Genomic DNA, 20,568 nt, shown 5'->3' on the forward strand with positions numbered 1-20,568 from the left:
CGGGTGGGAGGCCTGGGATGGTGGATTTCGCGCGGCCGTGGGCGCGGGGGCGAGAGAGGACACGGCTGGTGTAGAGGTAGACGGCGGAGCGCCAGATGGTTGCTAGCGCGGTCCGGACGGAGAGGTCGGGGAGGTGGAGGAAGCTTTGCATTTCTTCTGCCCAGGCGACTGGGTCGAAGGCTTGGATGTGCTGGAGGAGGGCGGTGGGGGGTTGGAGCAGGGGGTTGGAGCTTCGGGAGGAATGTCGAGGAGTAGTTCATGGCCGGTGGGTTGGTGCTGGGGTCTGGGTCGACGCACCAACCTTCGTGGACGAAGAAAATGACTTCGAGGAGGTAGGCGGGACATCCGATCCAGGCGGTTTCTTCGAGACGTTTCAGGGTTTCTGGGCCCATATCTGAGGAGTAGAAGGGTTTGGAAAGAGACCCAGGCCTTGCGAGTGTTGCGCCCATGACTTGCATGCTGGAAAGAGAGAGTTAGCGAGGATGACGGAGTTTCTCTGTGAGTGTTGGCTTACACGAGACAGCCATCAAGTACGAATGCGTCCAACCAGTCGATCATGCGCTGTGTCGGACTAGATGGGCTTTTGCTTTGCCGGCGCATCAGAAGTTTCTTGACGCCTTCCAGATGATACTTCCATGCGCCGTCCCCTGATTCAATAGCATCCATCAAAGCAAGAACCATAATCACTGCTAGTGTCTTGGTGTCGTTCTGTTTGAGGGGGTCTTGCAGGTCCAGCGACAGTTGACGCAGAGTGCGTTGTTTCAATTTTAAGAATTGTTCATAGAACTTGGACGCAGGGCGTCGTGACATAGAACTGATCACCGCCTTTTCAACATCCTGCGGGGATGGAAGGGCCCCAGTGACCGAAGCGCCATCCGACAGCCACGGTGTTGGTGAGAAGTCACAGCTCGCTAGCAACGCATAGTGTAGAGCCCCAGTGGCAGCAAGCGCATGGGCGAGAACGGGGGAGTCACCCACTAAGACCGTTAGATCGCGGTACGGGTTCCTGACGTTGGAATAAAAGGCGAGACAGCCACTACATTCTGGTGGACTTTGAAGAGACAGTTAGCTATATGCATCCGTGTGTTCCCCGGGGATAAATGATCTAGAACTCACAATGCGAGATGTAGAACCTTGACAACGAATCCATGTCTTTGAATAATGGATCAACCATGCCCCGCGGCGAGGGAACATGGTCCACCACGGAAAGGTTCGCCTCTGGAACAACTAAATCAAAGCTGTTTCCCCACTGTGCCGCATGAGGGGTATCACCAAAGGTCGATGGCTGGGGCACATCGTCCGAATCAATATCCAAATTATCTTGACCCTGGGCGTCAACTTCGGGAGGCGGGGGATCGGCGGCGGCAGGAGAACCATCCTCACTACCGCGATCTGAAGTGTTCTGCACAACATCATCAAAGCTGCGTCCCATCATTTTTCCTCGACTGGCCACACCACCCTTTACCCAGACCAGGGGTTTCTGATAGCCCAAGCATTCCTTCCCCGCATCTCGACACTTTCGACAGGTAGGGAGGCCATTGTCGCAGATGATGCGCCGGCGACGGCAGGTGTAGCAGCCTTTGGTCATGGCGCTTTCGAATCTATCGGGGTAACGAGTCACTAATTCAGGGTTAAGAAGCCTAGATCCTAAAACAGCAACTTGAAGCTATTCAAGTATATCGAAGTATAACGCTCGCCATCCTTAGGAAATGGCTACGAAGAATCGGACATCAGCGGAAGACGGTTGCGCCACTCGGACATCGCTGTAGTAGACAAGGGAAGAGAAAGTGATGGGATGGAGACAGGCGGAATCCTCTGTAAAAAAGGCGCAATATTGTCGGAAACTTCGCGGGCGAGATGATGGATAAGCTGATACTCTTTCAGCCCAGCGCTATCCCGTTTGCGGTATGGTTGCCAAGGGGTCCTTAAATCGAGCCTAACAAAGTTCCGTCCCTGCCTGATTGGGATGCCCAGGGCATTCTAGATCACATGCTCCTTCTTTACTTCTACATCACATCAATAAGGTCCGGCAAAACATATATATATATATCTATATATAGCCGATAAGTCCACTTCTATTGAGAAACGCACTACTTCGTGGGTACCAACTTCCACTGTTGGTTTTTCTGTTTATTCAGTGGGAAAACCAGCACAGGAGCGCCATCTTCCTGGCTAATACCTTTGACATCAAGAACCGAATTAGGATGAGCCACACTATGAATACTAAGGGTATCTGTCAGTATACTGCCCTGAAGCATAGTGGTATCTTTTCAAATAGTCTTCAAATCAGTAATATTCACATACAAGTACGCTCCATCTTCCGCGTAGACAAACTTCCACCTGACGTGCTTATCAGTTGGTGACGTGAGATTCCCAGTAGCTGGCTCTCGGTCTTTTTCTGTGAAAAGGGTAAGGTCATCTTAGACAGCAGGAAAGTTCACTTCGTCGTAATGATATCAACAAAGAGGGTGATCGTACCAGGAGCAGTCAAATATGTCCCTGCCTTATCCGCCAGAATGAGGTATTCATCGCGCCCTGCGGCAGCAACGACCCATTTCTGGTCCTCATGGTGCTTTCGCGACCCCCTGTTACGAGGTTAACTGGGTTAGTCTTCAGTCCGGGCATCATAGACTACAGTACCATTGTTGGACTTTGGTATGGTTGGCTTTCTTGGAATCGTCGAGGTCGAGGTATTTTTTGCTGTGCTGGACTTGAATCAAGTATAGACCGGGACCGTTGAAATCATTCAATGGTGCTGCCATCTTTGGATTTGCTATATCCAAATCAAAAGTTGTGAGACTGATTGAGAAGTTTGAAGCACGGACAGTTAATAGGGGGGAAACGACATACTTTAAATGCTATCTTTCCATCACGCCATCAATGTCAATATATTCATTCAACCCAAGAGAGTCAGATAAGGTGATGAGGTCATTGGCAGCATGGTTGAGACATCTTATTCGGCACGTCTTTCACTATATGCAATATGACTCTGCTCCGTAAGCCGGTCTGGGATTTTCGGGGATTGGAACTATGTTTAGAGGTGGAATCTAGATGCTCATGACCTGCATGTGTGCTCATCAGCCCGAGTTGCAATACCACCGAGTCTACTATTGAACCTCGGTGAACAGGAGCCACCGGGAAGAACGGCATGTTAGGGCAAATGTGCTTAAGCGCTAGTGCTTATATGACTATCTTTTCCTAACTGCCAATTGAAGATCCATGGGCATGAAGCAGTGTAGCATCAGTAATTAACCGGAGAGTAGTCGAACGGCCATAACGAATCCATTTGGTGGCTAGTCGGACTTGCCATGGTAATAATAGCATACAAAGACAAGTTTCAAATGTGCCAGGGAGGATCCTCTCAATAGGTTAGTTGCGGCAAGGGGTATAAGATGGTCTGGTTGTAAGCACAAGACCTTGTGATACTCTACAATGCGTAGTATCTCGGCCCTAGGAACGAAGGTGTTAGGGCTTTGGGCGCTTGAAGTTGCAGTACTTTTAAGATATCGAACAATCAAAACACACTACAAGGAACCAGGACAATATGCTAGGTATAACTACACTTTCTTTGTCCGCTTGCATCTTGAGCCACGCTCGGTAATGTCTACGGAGAACGTTTGACAAGCCAGGCCATGCCAATCACAAGATGCAGCGTAGATCTACATGACGTCTCCTTGCCATCTGACATATCCAGCCCCTCATCGAAAAGATGGTCGAGGGATATGCGAGAACGGCGAGTCCACTGATGGAAAGACTGACTCCGCCACCTCCTGTGTCATACCGGAGCTAAGCCGCCAGAGTCGTCCTCCCACCAAGCTGGAAATGGCGACGGTTGTCCGGGAGAACAATGTACGATGAAGCAAGGTCGTGTCGTCTCAGTAGATCTTTGAGAAGCCGAATATGTGATTGTATTCGCCCCTATGTCAAGTTCGATAACTGAACATTATTCATCCTAAACCGACTCTTTGAACCCGTTTCGCAAGATCAGAAGCAAAAAAGAGACCGTTTCAAATGCCACGTATGGCTCCAACGCAAATATGCATCACATTCTCAGCCTCCCTTCGCCACGGTGACCTAGGGGACTCCCGGTCGCCGGACGATCAAACCCTCGCAGAGTGTGTTCTTTACGAGCTGGGGTTGGCGTTCATCTATTGTAACCATCAGCCTCCATCTTAAGAGCCATGCCAAAGATGTTATTTCCATCGCCTTTTCATACCTTGCGCTTGCCACCGGTCATGGTGACGTTGACGAAACGACGGGTGTAGATGATCCTCTTGCGGGCGCGGCCCTTAGGGGTCTTGGGCTTCTCCTGCTTGTCGACCTTGGGAGTGGCGGCCTTGACCTTACCGGCACGAGCGAGGCTGGAAAAAAAAGGTCAGAATCTGAAATTTGGGGATATCTTCGATGGAGGGGTCGATAGGCGAAGGGTTACTTACGATCCGTGGACCTATAACGTTGTAAAGTCAGTAATCAGCATTTCCCCTTGCGAGAAAGAAGGCCTGGACGACTTATTCACATACCTTACCCATGTTGACTGTATTTGGCGGATGAACGGGGAAAGGGTTTCGTTAGGTTTTGTCGATGGTGTTGTCGCTGATGATGCCGACGGATTGTGGGCTCGAATTTTTCAGTGTGGTCACGGGTTTGTGCGCTTGTGCGCTTGTTCGCTGTCTGGCTCCACTTATTTTGGCCCGGAACAAAGTATTGCCTCCACTTAGAATGCCTGGATGCCTGGATGCCTGGCGATTCTTGGCCGGGCTTTGACTCAGAGTTCGGTTGGATTAATGTTGCTCCGGTTGGCCTGTACTTTTCCCATTTCAGTTTAGCATCACGTGTCCACGAGTGACCTTCTCAATTAGGGCATCAATTGGATGCCTGATTACTAGCCAGCTCATTTCGTCCAGCATTATTACCTTGTTTTACCTGATTTCTGAATATGATTGACAACTTGAAGTCATCAAGTGATGGAGACAATGTCTGCTGATGTGTGACGCTTTACTATGACGACTGGAGTGACTCAGTTGAGAGGAGCACAGCTCTCTGAAAAGAACGACTTGCATTATGTAGTATGCATATATCTACAGAGCAGCTATTGAATACATGCTAAGGGGATATCTGCCGTTACCACCTTGGAGTTCGGGGTATGGATGGATATGTGCTAATTCCCTCTCCTTTGAGCTACATTATGGCTGGGACCATTGTCATCAAAGCCCGACCGAGAGTCAGCCCTGTGGATATGGTCTCCCTAACTACTGCCAGCCGTGTCTGCGAGGCTGGTTGCAGGCCCAGTCATGCATCTAGACCAAAAGGTCAGAAGAGATACCGTATGGGATCGAACGGATTCATAATGATTGAGAGCGATAGATGGGCGATGCATAGTAAGTATTTCCCACATGGGACTGTAACCACGGAATAATAACAACAGCAATACGAGGTAACGCGGTTGATTTGACAAGAGGAAGGAGGGGAACTGCTAGTCGATATTACGTACATCGTACAGAGTATGTGCAGTAGCTTTCGCACAGATTGGGGGCCATAGCGTATATCTACTTAGTACTCGCTTCCTGGTGGGTATAGCGCTTGTGGTGAGATGCGTTAACCCGAATAGTCAACCCTTGTAGTCTCATCGGTATTACTTAGCATCTTAAAACTATCCCGATGTTACGCCGAATACATTGGCAGACAATCGATAGCTTACATTGGAAATTAGGGCCCGGCCCGCAAGTGATCTCCAAGGCGGGCTGAGAAGGTCGGGCTACTAGTAGGTATCTACGATCTACTCCAAAGTACTACTACCGACTACTTACAGGGATCGGCGTTTCCGAGATGGCAGATAAATTCCATGAGCTCCAGTTTGGTCCCTTGGACTAACCCAATCAGAGTCAAACATTTCATAAGCACGCAGACTCGGAAGTCAGCTCAACGGGGTACGACCTATGATCGTAAAGTCGACCAGCCACCTGGCTCACATCGATTCGTATTACCTATCTAGAGGCGTGGTATTTGCGTAAAATGGGCTATCGTGCGTCGTGCCAAGCATATATGCCCTACCCCCGTTGCGAACACATCATACATAACCCTCAGTGGAGATGTTTGTTCTTGCTAATGCAGAGAGAGGTCCACCACGATCCAAGGATCCGAAGCCAATACTTCATATCTGGCGTCGTCATCGGTCGGTCTAGATATCAACTAGTGTATGGAGTAGGTCTTAAACCCCGAGAGTGGAGGGACATGAAAATATCCCATGCGAAGCAAAGGTTTGAATGCCGGGGAATAAAGTCTTCCAATAGCAGCCAAAGACCTGAATTACACGTTGTAGATCTGTTAGACAGAGTCCCGAAAGTATATTTTTCAACGAACTGCCCTGAACTGCTTTTGTGGGTGCTCGCCATATCTCCCAAGCGCCACCTTTGACCAGCCTTCGGTGTGATTGTTTCTTATTGGTTTAGGAGGCTGCTGGCGCTTCTGTGCATCATGAGCCCCCGATGTTGGTTTCGGAAACTACAATCCACGGTGGGTATTGGTTATGTGACTGATCCATGTTGCTGTTAAGTGTCTATACTTCAAAAATCATCGTGTATGCAACGCAGAGGCCTGTGAGCAGCTCAACTATGCAGAGATAAGTTGGCCATGAAAGAGAAGGCAATCAATAGTCTGCCTGGTGCATAAGAAAGATGAAAATTATGCCGACAACCAGATCACTGTTTTGCAGCCATGACTTTATTACTCTCGGCCGTAGAAATTCCGATGTATGTATGTACATCTCTCCTTTCCTGGTTGCTGCTACATGTAATGCAAACACCGACCGGCAAATCAACTCAACTACGAAGGAACATGCATGCAGGTAAACTCCACCTACTCGATCTCAGCTCTGCACGGCCCCATTGATTTCTTTCCTGTTCAGGCATTTACTCCATTTAGTCCATGCATGCCATTCACACCATTGATCTCCTTCACCGATCCATTTTCGTGTACTTCATGCTGATCATTATCAGGGTACTCAGCCACCGAATCCTGTGGAGGTAGTTTGGGGCGCGCCAGACTTTTCCTGACCCTCTTCAAAGTCGACACAACACTGGCGGGGTTGGGTAGGTTGGGATTGTCGCCACCCTTCTTGGGGATTGACTCCTTGTCTAGAATCCCGGCTTTGACCATCTCGTTCACACTTGAATGGATCTTGGCCTCTTTCGGGATATCGCGTGGGGCTCCCAAGTTGGGTGGGAATCTTCTCGGAACCCACTCTCCTTTCTCCAGCTCTAATCGCGTGAAGATGGGTAGTATCTCTGCCAGATGCCCATTCAGTACAGTCACAACGCAATGGACAAAGAAAAGAAAAGAAAGACGGGGTGCATACCTAGGATCCACCAGAAGAAAACCATCAGGAATGCAGATGCATGTCCAAACCAGAGACAATCATGGGGCTGATTGGTGCGGTGTCTCACTTCCCATGCGTTGGTCCCCGGCTCTTCCTTGCCAGGAAAGACACTTTCAGCCCTCAGAACATCTTCTACATTAGTCGTTTGAAATTCCAGCTTACTTTCCGAGCCCTCCAGGTGCAGGACTTCCTGGACCATCCAATTCAATGGCGTATCGGAAAGCAAATGTTTCTGGCCTTTCTGAAGACTGTAGCCACCGCCCACGTCGCTGTGGTTTCCCGCAAACCACACTTCCTTGAAGTCGGAGTCGAGCCCATTCTTATCCATCATGTAGAGAGCGGGCTTAAACTTCAGCCGTCTCTCATGGATAGACACCGCATGTCGAATGTATTTTGCGGCTGGCGTCGCAATGTATCGATATGACGTGCGAAAAAGGGGGATTTCAAACTGACCTACACTATTGACACAGTCGAACAAACCAAGGAAGTGTATACCCACGCCCAGTCGGCAAAAAGTGGTCTTGAACTTCTTCATGAACTCGTTCAGCTCCCGATCCTTTTCGGTCTGAGGGTCATTCCCACGGGACTGTTCATAGTTGCTGAACGTCTCCCAAGCGAAGTGAACCATTTCCTCATTTCCTCTGGATAGAAGACCCAATTCATGGACCATCTCCGCGAGGAACCGTGCAGTGTAGGCGCCACGGGAGAATCCAAAGATATAGATATGATCACCTTCAGAATAGTAGCGCATGAGAAAACGATAGCCGGCAAGGACATGGTCGCTAAACGATGATCCAACTGCTTGATCAACAGCACTGATGATTTTGGATTTGATCTTGGGCCAGAATCGAACCAGTCCAGAACTGGACGACTGGCCTTTGACGTAAGTCCCAATACCCGCTGGCAACAGGGTCAGTACCCATTACCTGGCAACGACTATGTATGACTCTGCAACATACGTTGATAATAGTGAAATTGATCTGGGGCGTGTCGATCCAGCATTTGATAAATCTTCATGATATTCGTGTCTGATTCATTTCCCTGGAACTGATTGCCTGTACCGTCGAAACACAGGACAATCCGACGTGGGTTGTCCCCAGGGGCATCAGTTTCGCTTGTCGCGTGTGGCATCATGAAGTGCAAGTTCAGAAATACAGAGTACTAAGGGTAAGAAGGGAGTATCAGGACCAAGGCGTTGTGTTGGGTGACCGGAAATCCGGCAGTCCTAGCTTATGAATATCTCCAGACTTCAGGCGATGTTCCAGTTGGGATACGAGTCTATGAGAAACACATGTGATTTTCAGCTTCATATTGCTTTTTCCCCTATCTATCCATCCTTTCTTGTATGGAGACTATACTCACCCTAAGCATCGGACTTCGCCGCGCTGACTGGTATGCACGTCTTTGGGTCTCAATAGCTGCGAACCAAACGCCGATTCTAGGGATGCATTTCATGCTTGGCCACATCGCCATTGCAGATAGTTCCATATAGTGTAACATAATGCACATCCATGCAGGGATTGCATTCGTTAGAAAAGATGTAGCCATAGTCCAGATGCTCAGCTCGGACTTTCCTGTTCAAGAGAGGTTCTTGATAAGCCAACCAATCCAAGCTAATCTATGAAACTTGGAGGGTATTTGTGGCTGGCTGGATAGTTGATGTGGTTTGTGAAATAAGTAAGTGGAATTGTGGCTAGCTTCAAGCAATGATACCGCGGGTCTTCCCACAACAGACTTACTAGGGTATCGGATGCATGCGCCTGGTAGAAAGAAGCAATTAGCAACTGCAAATAACGAAGGAACTAGTGTGACGTGTTATTCCGGGTGTCTCAGCTCCCCCTCATCAGTTATCCATTGACCTCAAAGTACGTCCGTGAGCTGATGAGCAAGGGGAGAATTGACTTGGCGGGTCTACCTCAGAGTAAGAGCGTAAGTGACACTGTGGCAAAGCGATTCAGCTTCCTCATGTCGATCTATACACGATTGCCATATTCGGTAATCCGATTTCTTGACTGGAAAAGACCCTTGTCGAGGATATCCGGACAAAAGTGGATCTCTCGAGGAGAGATTAGGTATATAACCTGGGAGACTTGACGACCCTCTCCCATTCCCATCGTTCTCAGAGCCTTAAGATCAATCATCATTGCAGAGACTCTTTTACGCTTCTTGGTTAATAAACTGGTAGTGACATCTCCCTGAAGGTAGCAGTACCATCATGGGCTGGTTGAGCACTACGACAAAGTCGTCCTGGAATCCCTTCAGTACGGGTTCCTCGGGCTCATCTCTGGGTATGTCTGGTTAACATCATATATACAATAGAAAACCACTGCTGATACTGGAGAAGTCAAAAACATTTTGCCAGGGTCTTCAGACAGCGGTGGTTCTTTGGCATCGCTGGCCTTCGGCACTAAAGACCAAAAATGGTTCCAAAGCGTCTTGGGTAAATTCGGGTTTAATGGTGTTCTCGCCACTATACTTAGCTTCTTCCTATACGCTCTCTATCTCAAGGTCGTTAAACATGATGAAAAAGGCTTGCAAGCATTGATTAAAGAAAAGGCATTCCAGTACCTCGGCAAGATCCCAGGCCTCAACAAGCTCGCTTTCCTGAAAGGACATTTACCTTCCGGGAAACTTTCAAAATCACTGATTCCAAAGGCAACGAAAGGTGCGCTCGGAAGTATTGCTGGAAGTAGTGGTGGTATACTGTCAAAGCTCAATCCCTTCAACTGGAGGATCTTCAACAAGCGGAAGATCGCTGAAGAAGAGGATGATATGAAGTATCAGGCAGGTGAGCCCTATGGAGACCCGGAGATCCTGGCTCCTACCTTGCGCGACGACCTCAAAGCAGTCGGCCTCAAGGCGGGTGTCCAAGATCTCAAAGTGCTTTTGGATGTTGTCAAGAACAAGGGCAAACCCATTGATGATCGGGAGTTGACTGTAAGTCACGAGAATCTTAGAATATAGCGCCCACTAACATGAAACTAGATGGAAAAACTCATCGCCATTGTCTCTTCTCTACCTCGAAATTCAAAAGCGAGGGAGAAGTTGACCGGCGTTCTTATTGATACGCTCTGGGAAAGTCTACCACATCCACCCATGACCTATCTTGGCAACAAATACCAATATCGGACACCTGATGGAAGCTACAACGTGAGTTGCAATATGTCCTTCGTTGTTGAGGTTGACTAACAGATGCACTAGAACCCACTTCAACCAAACTTGGGCAAGGCTGGTAGCCCGTATGCGAGAAACGTCCCCAAAATGAAGCACATGCATGGTGTTCCTCCCGATCCAGGTCTTCTTTTCGACTGTAGGTGTTAAACTGTGTTGACCCCATGGAAGAAAGCACTAACCCATCTAGTGCTCATGGCTCGAAGCGATGAAACTTTCAAGGAAAATCCAGCTGGTCTCTCATCTGTGCTTTTCTATCATGCAACGATCATTATTCATGGTATGGTCCAGCCTCATAAAAGCCTGAATATTCTGCTGATATGAATCAGATATCTTCCGGAGCAACCGATTTGACCCTAACATCAGTGACACGTCTTCTTACCTTGACCTAGCCCCGCTGTATGGATCCAGCTTGGAGGATCAGATGAAGGTGCGGACCAAGGTCCGTGGTTTACTCAAGCCGGACACCTTCAGCGAGAAGAGACTCATCGGAATGCCCCCCGGCGTTAACGCTATTCTCGTTATGTATAACCGTTTCCACAACTACGTGGCCGACAACCTCCTTAAGATCAATGAGGGAGGACGTTTTTCGCTGCCCCCGACCAGATCAGAGGAGGACAAGAAGGCTGCACTGGCCAAACAGGATGAAGACCTGTTCCAGACTGCTCGATTGTGAGGGCCTAAAAATGATTTTTTGCTCAATTTATATGCTAATCGCCCACATTATCTAGGGTTACCAATGGCCTCTACGTTAACATCTCGTTGCACGACTATATTCGTGGCCTGGCCAACGTTCATCATTCATCGAGTGACTGGACCCTCGACCCTCGAGTCAAAATCAACAAAATCTTTGATTCTGAAGGTGTCCCCCGAGGAATTGGTAACCAGGTGTCCGTCGAATTCAATCTCTTGTACCGCTTCCACTCTATAATCTCCCGTCGCGATGAGAAATGGATGAACGAGTTCTTCGCCGATATCTTCGGCCAAGACAAGAAGGTCGAACAGCTCACTCCACAGGAATTCATTCAAGGTCTTTATCGCTTCGAACAGAGCATCCCCGAGGATCCCAGTGCGCGCGAATTCGGTGGACTCAAGCGTGGCGAGGATGGCAAATTCAGTGACGCCGATTTGGTACAGCTAATGAAGGACAGCATGGAAGACCCTGCAGGCTGCTTCGGTGCCAGGATGGTTCCCAAGGCGCTCCGTGTTATTGAGATTCTGGGTATCATTCAGGCAAGAAAGTGGCAGCTAGCCTCTTTGAATGAGACGCGAGACTTCTTCAAACTCAAGCGCCACGAGACTTTCGAGGATGTTAACTCGGACCATGAAATCGCGGATCTTCTGCGCAAGCTTTATGATGACCCTGATATGGTTGAAATGTATCCCGGGCTGTTCCTCGAGGATATCAAGCCACGCATGGATCCTGGTATGCTTTCCTGTCCCACTTTCTGAGAAATCTTGCTTACGAGGATAGGTCATGGTGGATGTACCCCTTACACCGTTGGAAGAGCAGTGTTCAGTGACGCCGTTACGCTTGTTCGATCGGACCGGTTCCTTACTATTGACTACACGGCTTCGAATCTCACCTGCTGGGGGTATAATGAAGTTCAACAGGACTATGACATGTAAGATCAGCTAGCCCCATATTTTATCAATGCTAGCTAACACAAGCTTATCAAGCCTGGGTGGCTCGATGTTCCACAAGTTGTTCCAACGCGCTTTGCCCAACTGGTTCCCATATAACTCATTGCACATCACCCAGCCTATGTACACCAGGAAGATGAATGAGCAGATCGCCCGGGAAATCGGCACTATCGACGAGTATACCCTTGATGACCCTTCGCCGCCTCCAAAGACTGTCATCGTGACCAAGCACTCCACCATCACCAAGCTCTCGAAGGACCAAGCGAACTTCCGTGTTATCTGGGCTAAGTACCTGAATGAGATGATCCCGGGTAGGGACTTGAGTGGCTACATGTTGCTGGGCGATAAGCCGGCCAACACTGCTCAGAAAACTCTCGTTAAGGAGATCCTCTACAGTCCTGCTGAGTTCGTGCAATTGCTATCAGAGACAGCGGTGTCCGTGGCGAATGAACAACTTGCCGCTGAGACATTGAATCTGACATCGGAGCTGCACCAGGTTGATATCGTTCGAGAGTAAGTGATTGTTCCTATTGGAATCACAACTGCTTAAAGGAAAGGTATACCTGAATCTGCACTAACATCTCTCTAGTGTCGCCATCCCCATGTTGACTAGGATTCTGGCCGATCTTTTCTGTCTGGACCTCAAGACCCCTGAGAACCCGAATGGAACTTACAACATCGCAGAGCTATACAAGTACATCATCGACGTGCGTATCTTCGGCTTCAACAATGATGACCCAGGATTGGCTTTGCAGCGTAGGAAATGGGCTCGTGAGGGTGCAGAGTCTCTTACCAAGACCACATTGAAGGTCGTGTCCAACTTGCCCGCTTCAGAGAAATCTGCAAAGGGGGTTATTAGCGGAGCCGTTTCTACAGCCAAGGGTATCGCATCGAAGATCCCTCTTTTTGGCAAGCTCATTGGAGACGGCAAAGGCGTTGAAGGACAGTCGACAAGTGGCTCGTTGCGCTGGTACGGATATAACGTAGCTAAGGAACTTATCGCGTCAGGAAAGACCCCTGCAGAGGTTGCAGACATTAGCTGGATGAACGCTGTTGGCGGTGTCGGCGCGACTATCGGAGTGGTTGGTACACCCGGTCTGCGGAAAGTAGTATCTACCTGTGTCACAGCTGACATGAGATCTAGTTCACCGATGTCCTCAACTATTTCCTCCAGGATGAGAACTCCCAGCACTGGGAAGAGATCCAGAAGCTTGCTGCTAGCTCGGACTTGGAATCCTCAAATAAGTCTCTCCGGCAGTACGTCCTCGAAGCTCAACGCTTGACCAGCACCCAACGAAGTCTCCGTCTCTGCGCGGGCAAGGCTGTGATTGATGGACAGAGCTTCGAGCCTGGTAACTTGGTGATCTGTCTATTGGTATGCTATATCGTGGAAGCTTCATGGAACGAAAGCTAACTCTATACACTAGGGCGCGGCATGCAAGGACCCCGATGCTGTCCCAGACCCAGAAGCATTCAAGCTTGATCGGCCTTCGAGCGCGTATATCCACTTCAACGTTGGACCACACGAGTGTCTCGGACGAGAAATTGCACTGTCCTGCATCACTTCTCTTGTCCGTGTCTGTGCCGGCCTGAAGAACCTCCGAGCAGCACCCGGTCAAATGGGCGTGCTGAAGAGTATCACTAACGGCACTGAAAAGCACTTCCTCAACGACAGCTGGTCTACCCTTACCATCGACCCAACGAGTAAGTCCGCAGACTTGATCACTTCCACTGTAAACTAATCATCCCCCAGCCTGGAAAATCCACTTCGAAGGCCACGGCCAGGGCATCCACCATCCTCCGAAGATCCCCGTCACCGCAGGCCGAGACCTCAACGCCCTGTCCAACGCTCTAAAGAAACAGCACCACGACAAGTTACAAGAAACCGTCTCCAAGGTAGCCAACGGCGTCGCCGCCCCACTGAACAAACTCATCCCATCCAACAGTCCCAGCAACGGCGCCGGCCACCCCCCGCTACCCATCCAAAACGGCCACGGCAACGGCGTCGCAAACGGTAACACCCACCCAAATCTCCTCCACCAAGCCGTCTCCTCGGCCGCTGCCATCCCGCAGCAGGCCCTGGGCACAGTCCACGACGTCGCCCACAACACCGTCGGCCATTTACCCGGCGGCCAGCAGGTCACCGACTTCACGCACGGGCTGGTCCATCCCTTCGCTGGAGCCGTGTCTCCCGGCCACACTCAGCCTCAATCTCCGCCTCAGGGCCAGACTACTCAGGGCCAGACTACTCAGGGCCAGACTACTCAGTCCCAGGGCAACTGGTTTTTTCTCCCCCACGGCGTGGAAAACGCTGCTAAGCAGGTTCCGGGACATCTTTTTGGCCAGACAGCATAGACTGGTCCGGGTGTACTTGGTTGGACTTGAGATGTATGAGAAGTGGAGGGGGGCGTGGTCATGGAAAGGTCCATATTGATTGATTGATGCATTGTGAGTTTTGGGGGTTAGATAGTAGTAGCAAAATTTTATGTTGTTGTGACTTTGTTTCTGCTCATCATCCAGATATTGAGTATGGAGATATCCACGGCAGTAAAGACTTGAATCAATCAAGATTCTATTTCCTGTTATAAATTAATTATTGAACGTATAGCTATACATGTGCAGGGCATAAATGCCTTTCGAATAGTAAATTTGAATCTACATAACCAACCCATGGTAGGTAACTACTAGATACTAACCACTGAGTAGGCTGCAGTACCAGTATGATAATCAATCCCCATCATCTCATCTCAATCCTTATTTTACATAATACAATATAGCAGCAAGAACGAAAGAAAGAGAAGAAACACCGACATCCAACCGATACTATACCATACCACACCATACTTATCCTCTCCACAACCCATAACCTACCCCGAACAACCATGTACCTAGTACACCCCTCAGTCCAACTCATACCCCGAGCAACCAATACAAACCAGCACCCAAACCAACCAACCCTCAATCCCAGACCAGACCCCGAATCAAGATTCCCCAATCCAATCCCCCAATCTCCAGCCCAGCCCAGCACACGCAGATAAGTATGCAGCATTCAGCTCGACCCACCCACCTACCCCCACCCACCAATCAGGACATCAACGATAGGGCTTCCGTGCAGAAGATGAACCAATCAGATCTGTCCTTTGCTCACTACATCCCATTGCACTCTTACTGAACAGGGTTATTCCAAGGTAGTATCTATGTTTGCTTTTGTAGCACAGAGATGCTGACTATGCCTACTACTTGGTATTGTCTAGGTATGTGGATCGACTGGGTATGTGGCTATGCCGGGGTTACTCGGTTCATGATCCTGGTCATATGCAGCAAAGTATACCGTGGGAGGGGGTGGTACATGTACATGTACATGTACATTAGGGTCTATTGATGGGTTGAGCTGTGTGTTGTCCATTGTGACGTGCTGCGTATTTCTCTAGTTCGTTCTTTAGGATCTACTGAGGGATATACCTAGATTGTAGAAAGAGGGGGGTACGAGGAAAAAGAAAAAGAAAAGAAAGCATACAATCCGGCATGTGAGTTCGGATCTAGCATGGGCTGAGGTGAGAGAATCCAGGTATAAAACGATGCTCGAACCCGGCCTATATCCAAGGACAAGAAAACAACCACCTCTCCTCTTCTCTTCTCTTCTCTTCCCAGATCCAAGCACATATACTCAACTCTATCATCCAAGAACTAAAGAAGAAGAACTCAAGATGGCCGCCGCAGCAGCAGCCATGACCCCTCCCCCGCCCACCGAAATCCTCCATCTGGATACCGCAACCGGATACCGCTGGATCCTCTCCGAGGCTGAGCGTGCCCATATCGCGTCTCTGTTGAAGACGGAGAGTATGTTTCCCTCTTTGTTTTTTCTGCGTTCTACCCAGCCAGTTCTTTTATTCAAGCCTGGGCGCAAGGGGAAGTAATAGAAGCTAAGAAACACAGCTGATGCTATCACCATCCGCGGCAACATCATGACCCAGGAGCGTCGGGTCTGCACCCACTGCGGCAAGCACTCCGGTCTCGATGACCTGGTTCACAATGCGTTGGCACTGGGCATCCACAGCGATGACTTCATGCTCGACGTCTTGCAGCATGGACCCAAGAATACCAGCCCACCTCATAACTTGCTCTGCTCGAACTGCGGGGAGCAGCATGAGGGGACTTTTATGTGGATTCCTGCTCTCCCCTGGTGAACCTGATAAGGGCTGATGTTGTTTTTATTGTTGCTGCTTTTGTTGTTTTTCGGGATATAGTGATGCAATGAGACTGTGTTGGTCAAAGAGTTCAAGATTCGCTATCCGTATTCCAAGAATGTGAAGCATGATAGAAATTGTCGGCCCTAATATGAATGATATACTATAGCACATGAAAAACGCAGGAATCGTTATTCCATTTTATTAGACAAATCGAAAGTCAAGCTTCTCCACGGAGAAGTAAGCCGCCCAGTCCCGTAGTAACCCTCATGAAGAAACGCCAAAAACACCAGACAAGTCCTCATATCTGTATGCTCATGTTTCCATGGCATCGCCCGTGTCCGACTCGTCATCGACAACTCCCAGTAGCTTGGCATATGGTACCGTTACCCGCTGGAGATCCCGGTGTTTGCCTAGTCAATGTTCGTGTCAGTAGGAGTCCATCAATACATCTCAGAGACTAGAAGCTTACCCAGTGCCAGAATGACCTCCTTCAATAACACCTCTCGCGGCCAGCCACAGAGGGTCTCTGAACTTTCTCGCCAGTTTCGGTCTTCTTGTTCGTTTTCCTGCAAGCGCTGGGCAGGGCCGGTCTCGTCTTCTTCAAACAACCCGCCAATTAAGCCCTTCAGCAATTCCTCGACCTTCATCTTGAGACCCTCTGCTCCAAGCCGTTTGGCGTACATCGAGAGGTACAGCCGGAACTCCTCCTTGGCTCCGAGGGACAATGCTGCCGCAAGTCGGTTTTCCAGGTGCGCAATAGAGACGCTTGATTCGAAACTCTCGTAGCCTTCGCGGGAGAGGAGAACCTTGATCAGCCGTTGCAGGAAGTATGCTCGTCCGCGGAGTAGCGTCTCGCTGGTTGTGTTGCGTTCCAAGAATGGGATAATTCCCGCGGACACAGCAGCCTTTGCGTCCTTGTCCTTTTGCGCATCTGCGGTCTGCAGGTTGCCCACCGGCGCTTCGGTGGTGTTCCAATACTGACTGCCGACAGCCCACCAGGGCTCGGAAATCCGCTGCCATGTAAACATGGAAGGCGAATAAGAGTAGCCCTCTCCGTTCGACATCGCGACCACTATTCGGCCTTCAGAATTGATCCGTGCATTCGTGATTGCCGGCGCGGCTGAGGGATGTGCGCCCAGCGTGTGGATCGCTGCATCCAGTGCCGGCTGAAGGGAAATAGGCGGATGAGGCGAGGAGAGGTGTTTGACATTCCAAACATAGCACATCCCAACGGCTGATATGCAGAGGATCCACGGCCCATTGCATTCCAAGATTACCGGCTGTGCCTCAAGCACGAGCGCACTGACAAGACGACGACCGGCTGGGGTCCAGATGTAGACGGATCCGTCTTCGCAGGCCGCAGCCCACATGCTCTGGTTGCCGGTCACAAGGAGGACCGTCCGTGGAAGGTAATCCTGCCACAGGGGCTGCTCACCTCGGAAGAGTGTGAGCCGCACCGGCTCCCGATCTGCTGCGCGGCCGGTCAAGCTAGCAGGTGACGGATTGCGAACTTCAAAGACAACGTCAACGCGGGATTTGTTGGACTCTCCCGACGCACTGGGTGGTTCAGTCGGCTTCCCATTGGGATCAATGGCTCGAAGTATCTGGTTTCGGATTTTCGGTACGGCCAGTCGGACCTGGCTCATGGCCATACAGGGGTTCGTCACCGCAGGTCGAATAAACTCTGGTGTCGGTTGTTGGCCGGCGACAGCGGGCTGCGGTCGTGCAGGGAGAAGGCCATCGGGGGTGTTCGTAAGAAGAGGGGTAGCACCATTCTGACTTGCCAATGCGACACGCTTTTCCACATGTCCATCATCGTCCTCCTCCAGCTGCGCGAGCTTGCGCTTATTCCCAAAGAGCAGGGTGGCAAGCCCCCCCTTGGGTAAACCGTCGAAGGGCTTTGAGAGGTCGACAATAGACTGAGGTGTATCGGCCTTCACTTGGCTGCTAACCGAGGCCATCAAACGGGCTTGAGGCAGGGAGGACTCAGCTGCACCTGCACCGGACACCAAAAGAGGGGCAATACGCTTCTTGCCATCCTTGGTGTATGTAGGGCGTTGCTTCAGTCTTTCAAGCTTTGCTTGATAGGGATCTGGTTTCTCCGGCTCTGGGGCCGATGGCGTTGCGGTCCCATTTGGTTGGTTCTTCTGCGTGTCTGGGGTCGGAGACGATGGCCGTGCAGGAGTTGGGGCGTTAGAAGGTAGAGGTGCAGGCTTTCCGTTGGTTATATTATCGGTCTGGTCATCGCCCATCAGGGCACCCATTCGCCCTTCAACACCCTTGATCTCGCCAGCCTTGCTCTTCTCCTCAAGTAGCAGTCCATCGGGAGTCTCTGTGATACCGGCGCCCCTTCTGTTAGTACCGAATTTGGTGAGCGACTTTTCGTTCTCTTCCATAGCCGTTGCGTATCCCAGATCTCCGTCCTCAAACCGGACTGCAAGTATCGTGCCATCCAATGCCGTTGCGTAAAGACATTTTCCGTCGGGGCTCCAAGCCAGATCAGATAAAGACTTGGCGGCAAGCTCCTGAGCAACCACTATCGGCCTGGGGTTACTGGTGATCCAGATGCTTAGGGATTTATCTCCTCCAGCACAAGCAATGACCGTCACTAGGTTTTGTGCACCCTGCTGAGTATCCATCGCTTGTTTGTCGACTGGCTGGCTGGCGTACAGTCGCGGAGAAAAGGCACACACTTCCACAGGAGCTTCGTGTCCGATCAGGTTTATGTCCCCATCCCAGGACCCACGGTTGATTATCGCGACGGAACTGACCGGTCCATTGACAGCGTTTGCCGCGGCGATGTGCATCCCATCCGGCGACCATGAACATCGACGGAAATAGGCAGTTAGCGGGGAGTTGGCAAAAGGCGCAGAGATGGTCTGTTCAAGGACGAAATTGTTCATCTGGTCATGAGCGGTCGAGTTCGGAGCAGGAGAGGTAAAACGGAAGATTCGGACGGTGCGATCATCGCTTGCCGTAGCAAAATATTTATTAGCTGGATCGAAAGTTATCCCTTTGACATGACTCTGGTGTATAGAAATCGTCTTCAGCTTCTCGAACGTATGCCCTGACCACACTACTATTTTAGAATCCAAGCCAACGGACACCAGGATAGAAGAGTCGTAGGACCAGCCCAAGTCTTGAACGTCATTGTCGTGGCCTATCAGTCTCCGGACCGTGCGCCAGTTTTCTACAGGAGGTGCCTCGTTCGACCCTATGTGAAACAACGTATTAGCCGCCGCTTCTAACCCGAACGAACCTCGAGACTCGAAATTACCCACCAAATGTTGTAGCATGCGACGGCGGATTCGCATCCAGCGTGTAAATGCAAACAATCTTATCATCTGCCCCTGATGCGAGGTACTTCCCGTTTGGCGAAAACCGAACCGTATGAATCGTGCCGGAGTGGTTGCTCATCGACGCCAGCTGCTTTGGCTTGCTAGCAACCGCAGGGTCATCGGTATTGCAGATAGCTTCCGTCGACCATATCCGAACGTATCCATCTATTTGATTCGAAATGAAGTCAATACCAGTCCAATCCATCGGTTTGCGGCGGGGGGGGGTATCGTCGGGCACGGAGAACCAACCTCCAGCAGCTGTAACTAAACGACTTCCATCGGGTGACACATCGCAACTGTAAACCTCGAAATCCTTCCTCTCACCTGCAGGGCAACGAGGGAAAGCTGTTAGTTACTTCAACTCCAGCATGTATAGTTGTATACCATCGGTCTCGAAAGAGAGTACGGTGGTGAATAAAATGTTGAAACAACGTAGACAGAATGGTGAATACCTCCGTGCGTCAGCCAGACCGGTTTTATGATATGCATCGCAGCAGCTGTGTTGCTTTCTTTTTATCCTGTACGAATCCCTTGTGCGCAGGATCATAGGAAAGTTGACGTGGATGAGGGATAGCTTATTTGGGGCATCGCAAAGCAACCGCGTCCACAATCATCGGACCCGAGGTGTCCTTGCTGAGCGAGAAGGGCGGGATCCGATAAATTTGGTCTAAAAGATTGTCTCTCCGGTTCAGGAGATAAAGTCCAGTAACGCGAACAATAGAGTGCGCGCCGATCTTCAGAAAAGTCGCGATCTCCCGAAGCAGTAAAGCGGCAGGTCGGGTGATCCGTGCTTTGCTTTCTCCGCCTGGGGATCCTCAGGCACTGCCATTACTGGTGCCTGATCAGATAC

General features: G+C 50.2%; 7 protein-coding genes across 7 annotated transcripts; 2 read left to right on the forward strand and 5 right to left on the reverse strand.

Annotated features, from left to right (window-relative positions):
- Nucleotides 1-2: 2 nt before the first annotated feature.
- Nucleotides 3-1,619, reverse strand: ANOM_009770 (Zn(II)2Cys6 transcription factor; the record flags this gene model as incomplete). The annotated part of the gene is made up of 3 exons (XM_015555026.1): nucleotides 1,113-1,619; nucleotides 515-1,051; nucleotides 3-459 (listed from the first exon to the last, which is right to left on the reverse strand). Coding segments are annotated over exons 1-3 (1,470 nt in total), but the record flags the coding sequence as incomplete, so codon positions are not given.
- Nucleotides 1,620-2,090: 471 nt separating this feature from the next.
- ANOM_009771 (uncharacterized protein) lies at nucleotides 2,091-2,762 on the reverse strand (the record flags this gene model as incomplete). The annotated part of the gene is made up of 4 exons (XM_015555027.1): nucleotides 2,091-2,223; nucleotides 2,305-2,398; nucleotides 2,479-2,585; nucleotides 2,641-2,762. 4 exons carry the CDS (start codon nucleotides 2,760-2,762, stop codon nucleotides 2,091-2,093), a joined length of 456 nt encoding a protein of 151 aa, XP_015402524.1.
- A 1,362-nt stretch (nucleotides 2,763-4,124) lies between these two features.
- Nucleotides 4,125-4,529, reverse strand: ANOM_009772 (40S ribosomal protein eS30; the record flags this gene model as incomplete). The annotated part of the gene is made up of 4 exons (XM_015555028.1): nucleotides 4,125-4,148; nucleotides 4,217-4,361; nucleotides 4,437-4,447; nucleotides 4,521-4,529. 4 exons carry the CDS (start codon nucleotides 4,527-4,529, stop codon nucleotides 4,125-4,127), a joined length of 189 nt encoding a protein of 62 aa, XP_015402519.1.
- A 2,248-nt stretch (nucleotides 4,530-6,777) lies between these two features.
- On the reverse strand, nucleotides 6,778-8,509 carry ANOM_009773 (T6SS phospholipase effector Tle1-like catalytic domain-containing protein; the record flags this gene model as incomplete). The annotated part of the gene is made up of 3 exons (XM_015555029.1): nucleotides 6,778-7,283; nucleotides 7,355-8,275; nucleotides 8,335-8,509. The coding sequence occupies 3 exons, from the start codon at nucleotides 8,507-8,509 to the stop codon at nucleotides 6,901-6,903; spliced, it is 1,479 nt and encodes a 492-aa protein (XP_015402523.1). The 3' UTR covers nucleotides 6,778-6,900.
- Nucleotides 8,510-9,590: 1,081 nt separating this feature from the next.
- Nucleotides 9,591-14,545, forward strand: ANOM_009774 (peroxidase/cytochrome P450 family protein; the record flags this gene model as incomplete). Its single annotated transcript, XM_015555030.1, has 13 exons — nucleotides 9,591-9,663; nucleotides 9,720-10,312; nucleotides 10,361-10,525; nucleotides 10,577-10,685; nucleotides 10,737-10,826; nucleotides 10,876-11,218; nucleotides 11,278-11,972; nucleotides 12,021-12,171; nucleotides 12,227-12,703; nucleotides 12,780-13,272; nucleotides 13,335-13,565; nucleotides 13,618-13,894; nucleotides 13,944-14,545. 13 exons carry the CDS (start codon nucleotides 9,591-9,593, stop codon nucleotides 14,543-14,545), a joined length of 4,299 nt encoding a protein of 1,432 aa, XP_015402525.1.
- A 1,352-nt stretch (nucleotides 14,546-15,897) lies between these two features.
- Nucleotides 15,898-16,377, forward strand: ANOM_009775 (uncharacterized protein; the record flags this gene model as incomplete). Its single annotated transcript, XM_015555031.1, has 2 exons — nucleotides 15,898-16,030; nucleotides 16,127-16,377. 2 exons carry the CDS (start codon nucleotides 15,898-15,900, stop codon nucleotides 16,375-16,377), a joined length of 384 nt encoding a protein of 127 aa, XP_015402522.1.
- Nucleotides 16,378-16,479: 102 nt separating this feature from the next.
- Nucleotides 16,480-19,923, reverse strand: hir1 (putative histone transcription regulator Hir1; the record flags this gene model as incomplete). The annotated part of the gene is made up of 3 exons (XM_015555032.1): nucleotides 16,480-16,790; nucleotides 16,850-19,594; nucleotides 19,662-19,923. 3 exons carry the CDS (start codon nucleotides 19,921-19,923, stop codon nucleotides 16,693-16,695), a joined length of 3,105 nt encoding a protein of 1,034 aa, XP_015402517.1. The 3' UTR covers nucleotides 16,480-16,692.
- Between the last annotated feature and the right edge of the window lie 645 nt (nucleotides 19,924-20,568).

This window comes from Aspergillus nomiae (assembly GCF_001204775.2).
Source record: "Aspergillus nomiae NRRL 13137 chromosome Unknown contig00429, whole genome shotgun sequence".
NCBI classification, from domain to species: Eukaryota; Fungi; Ascomycota; class Eurotiomycetes; order Eurotiales; family Aspergillaceae; genus Aspergillus; species Aspergillus nomiae.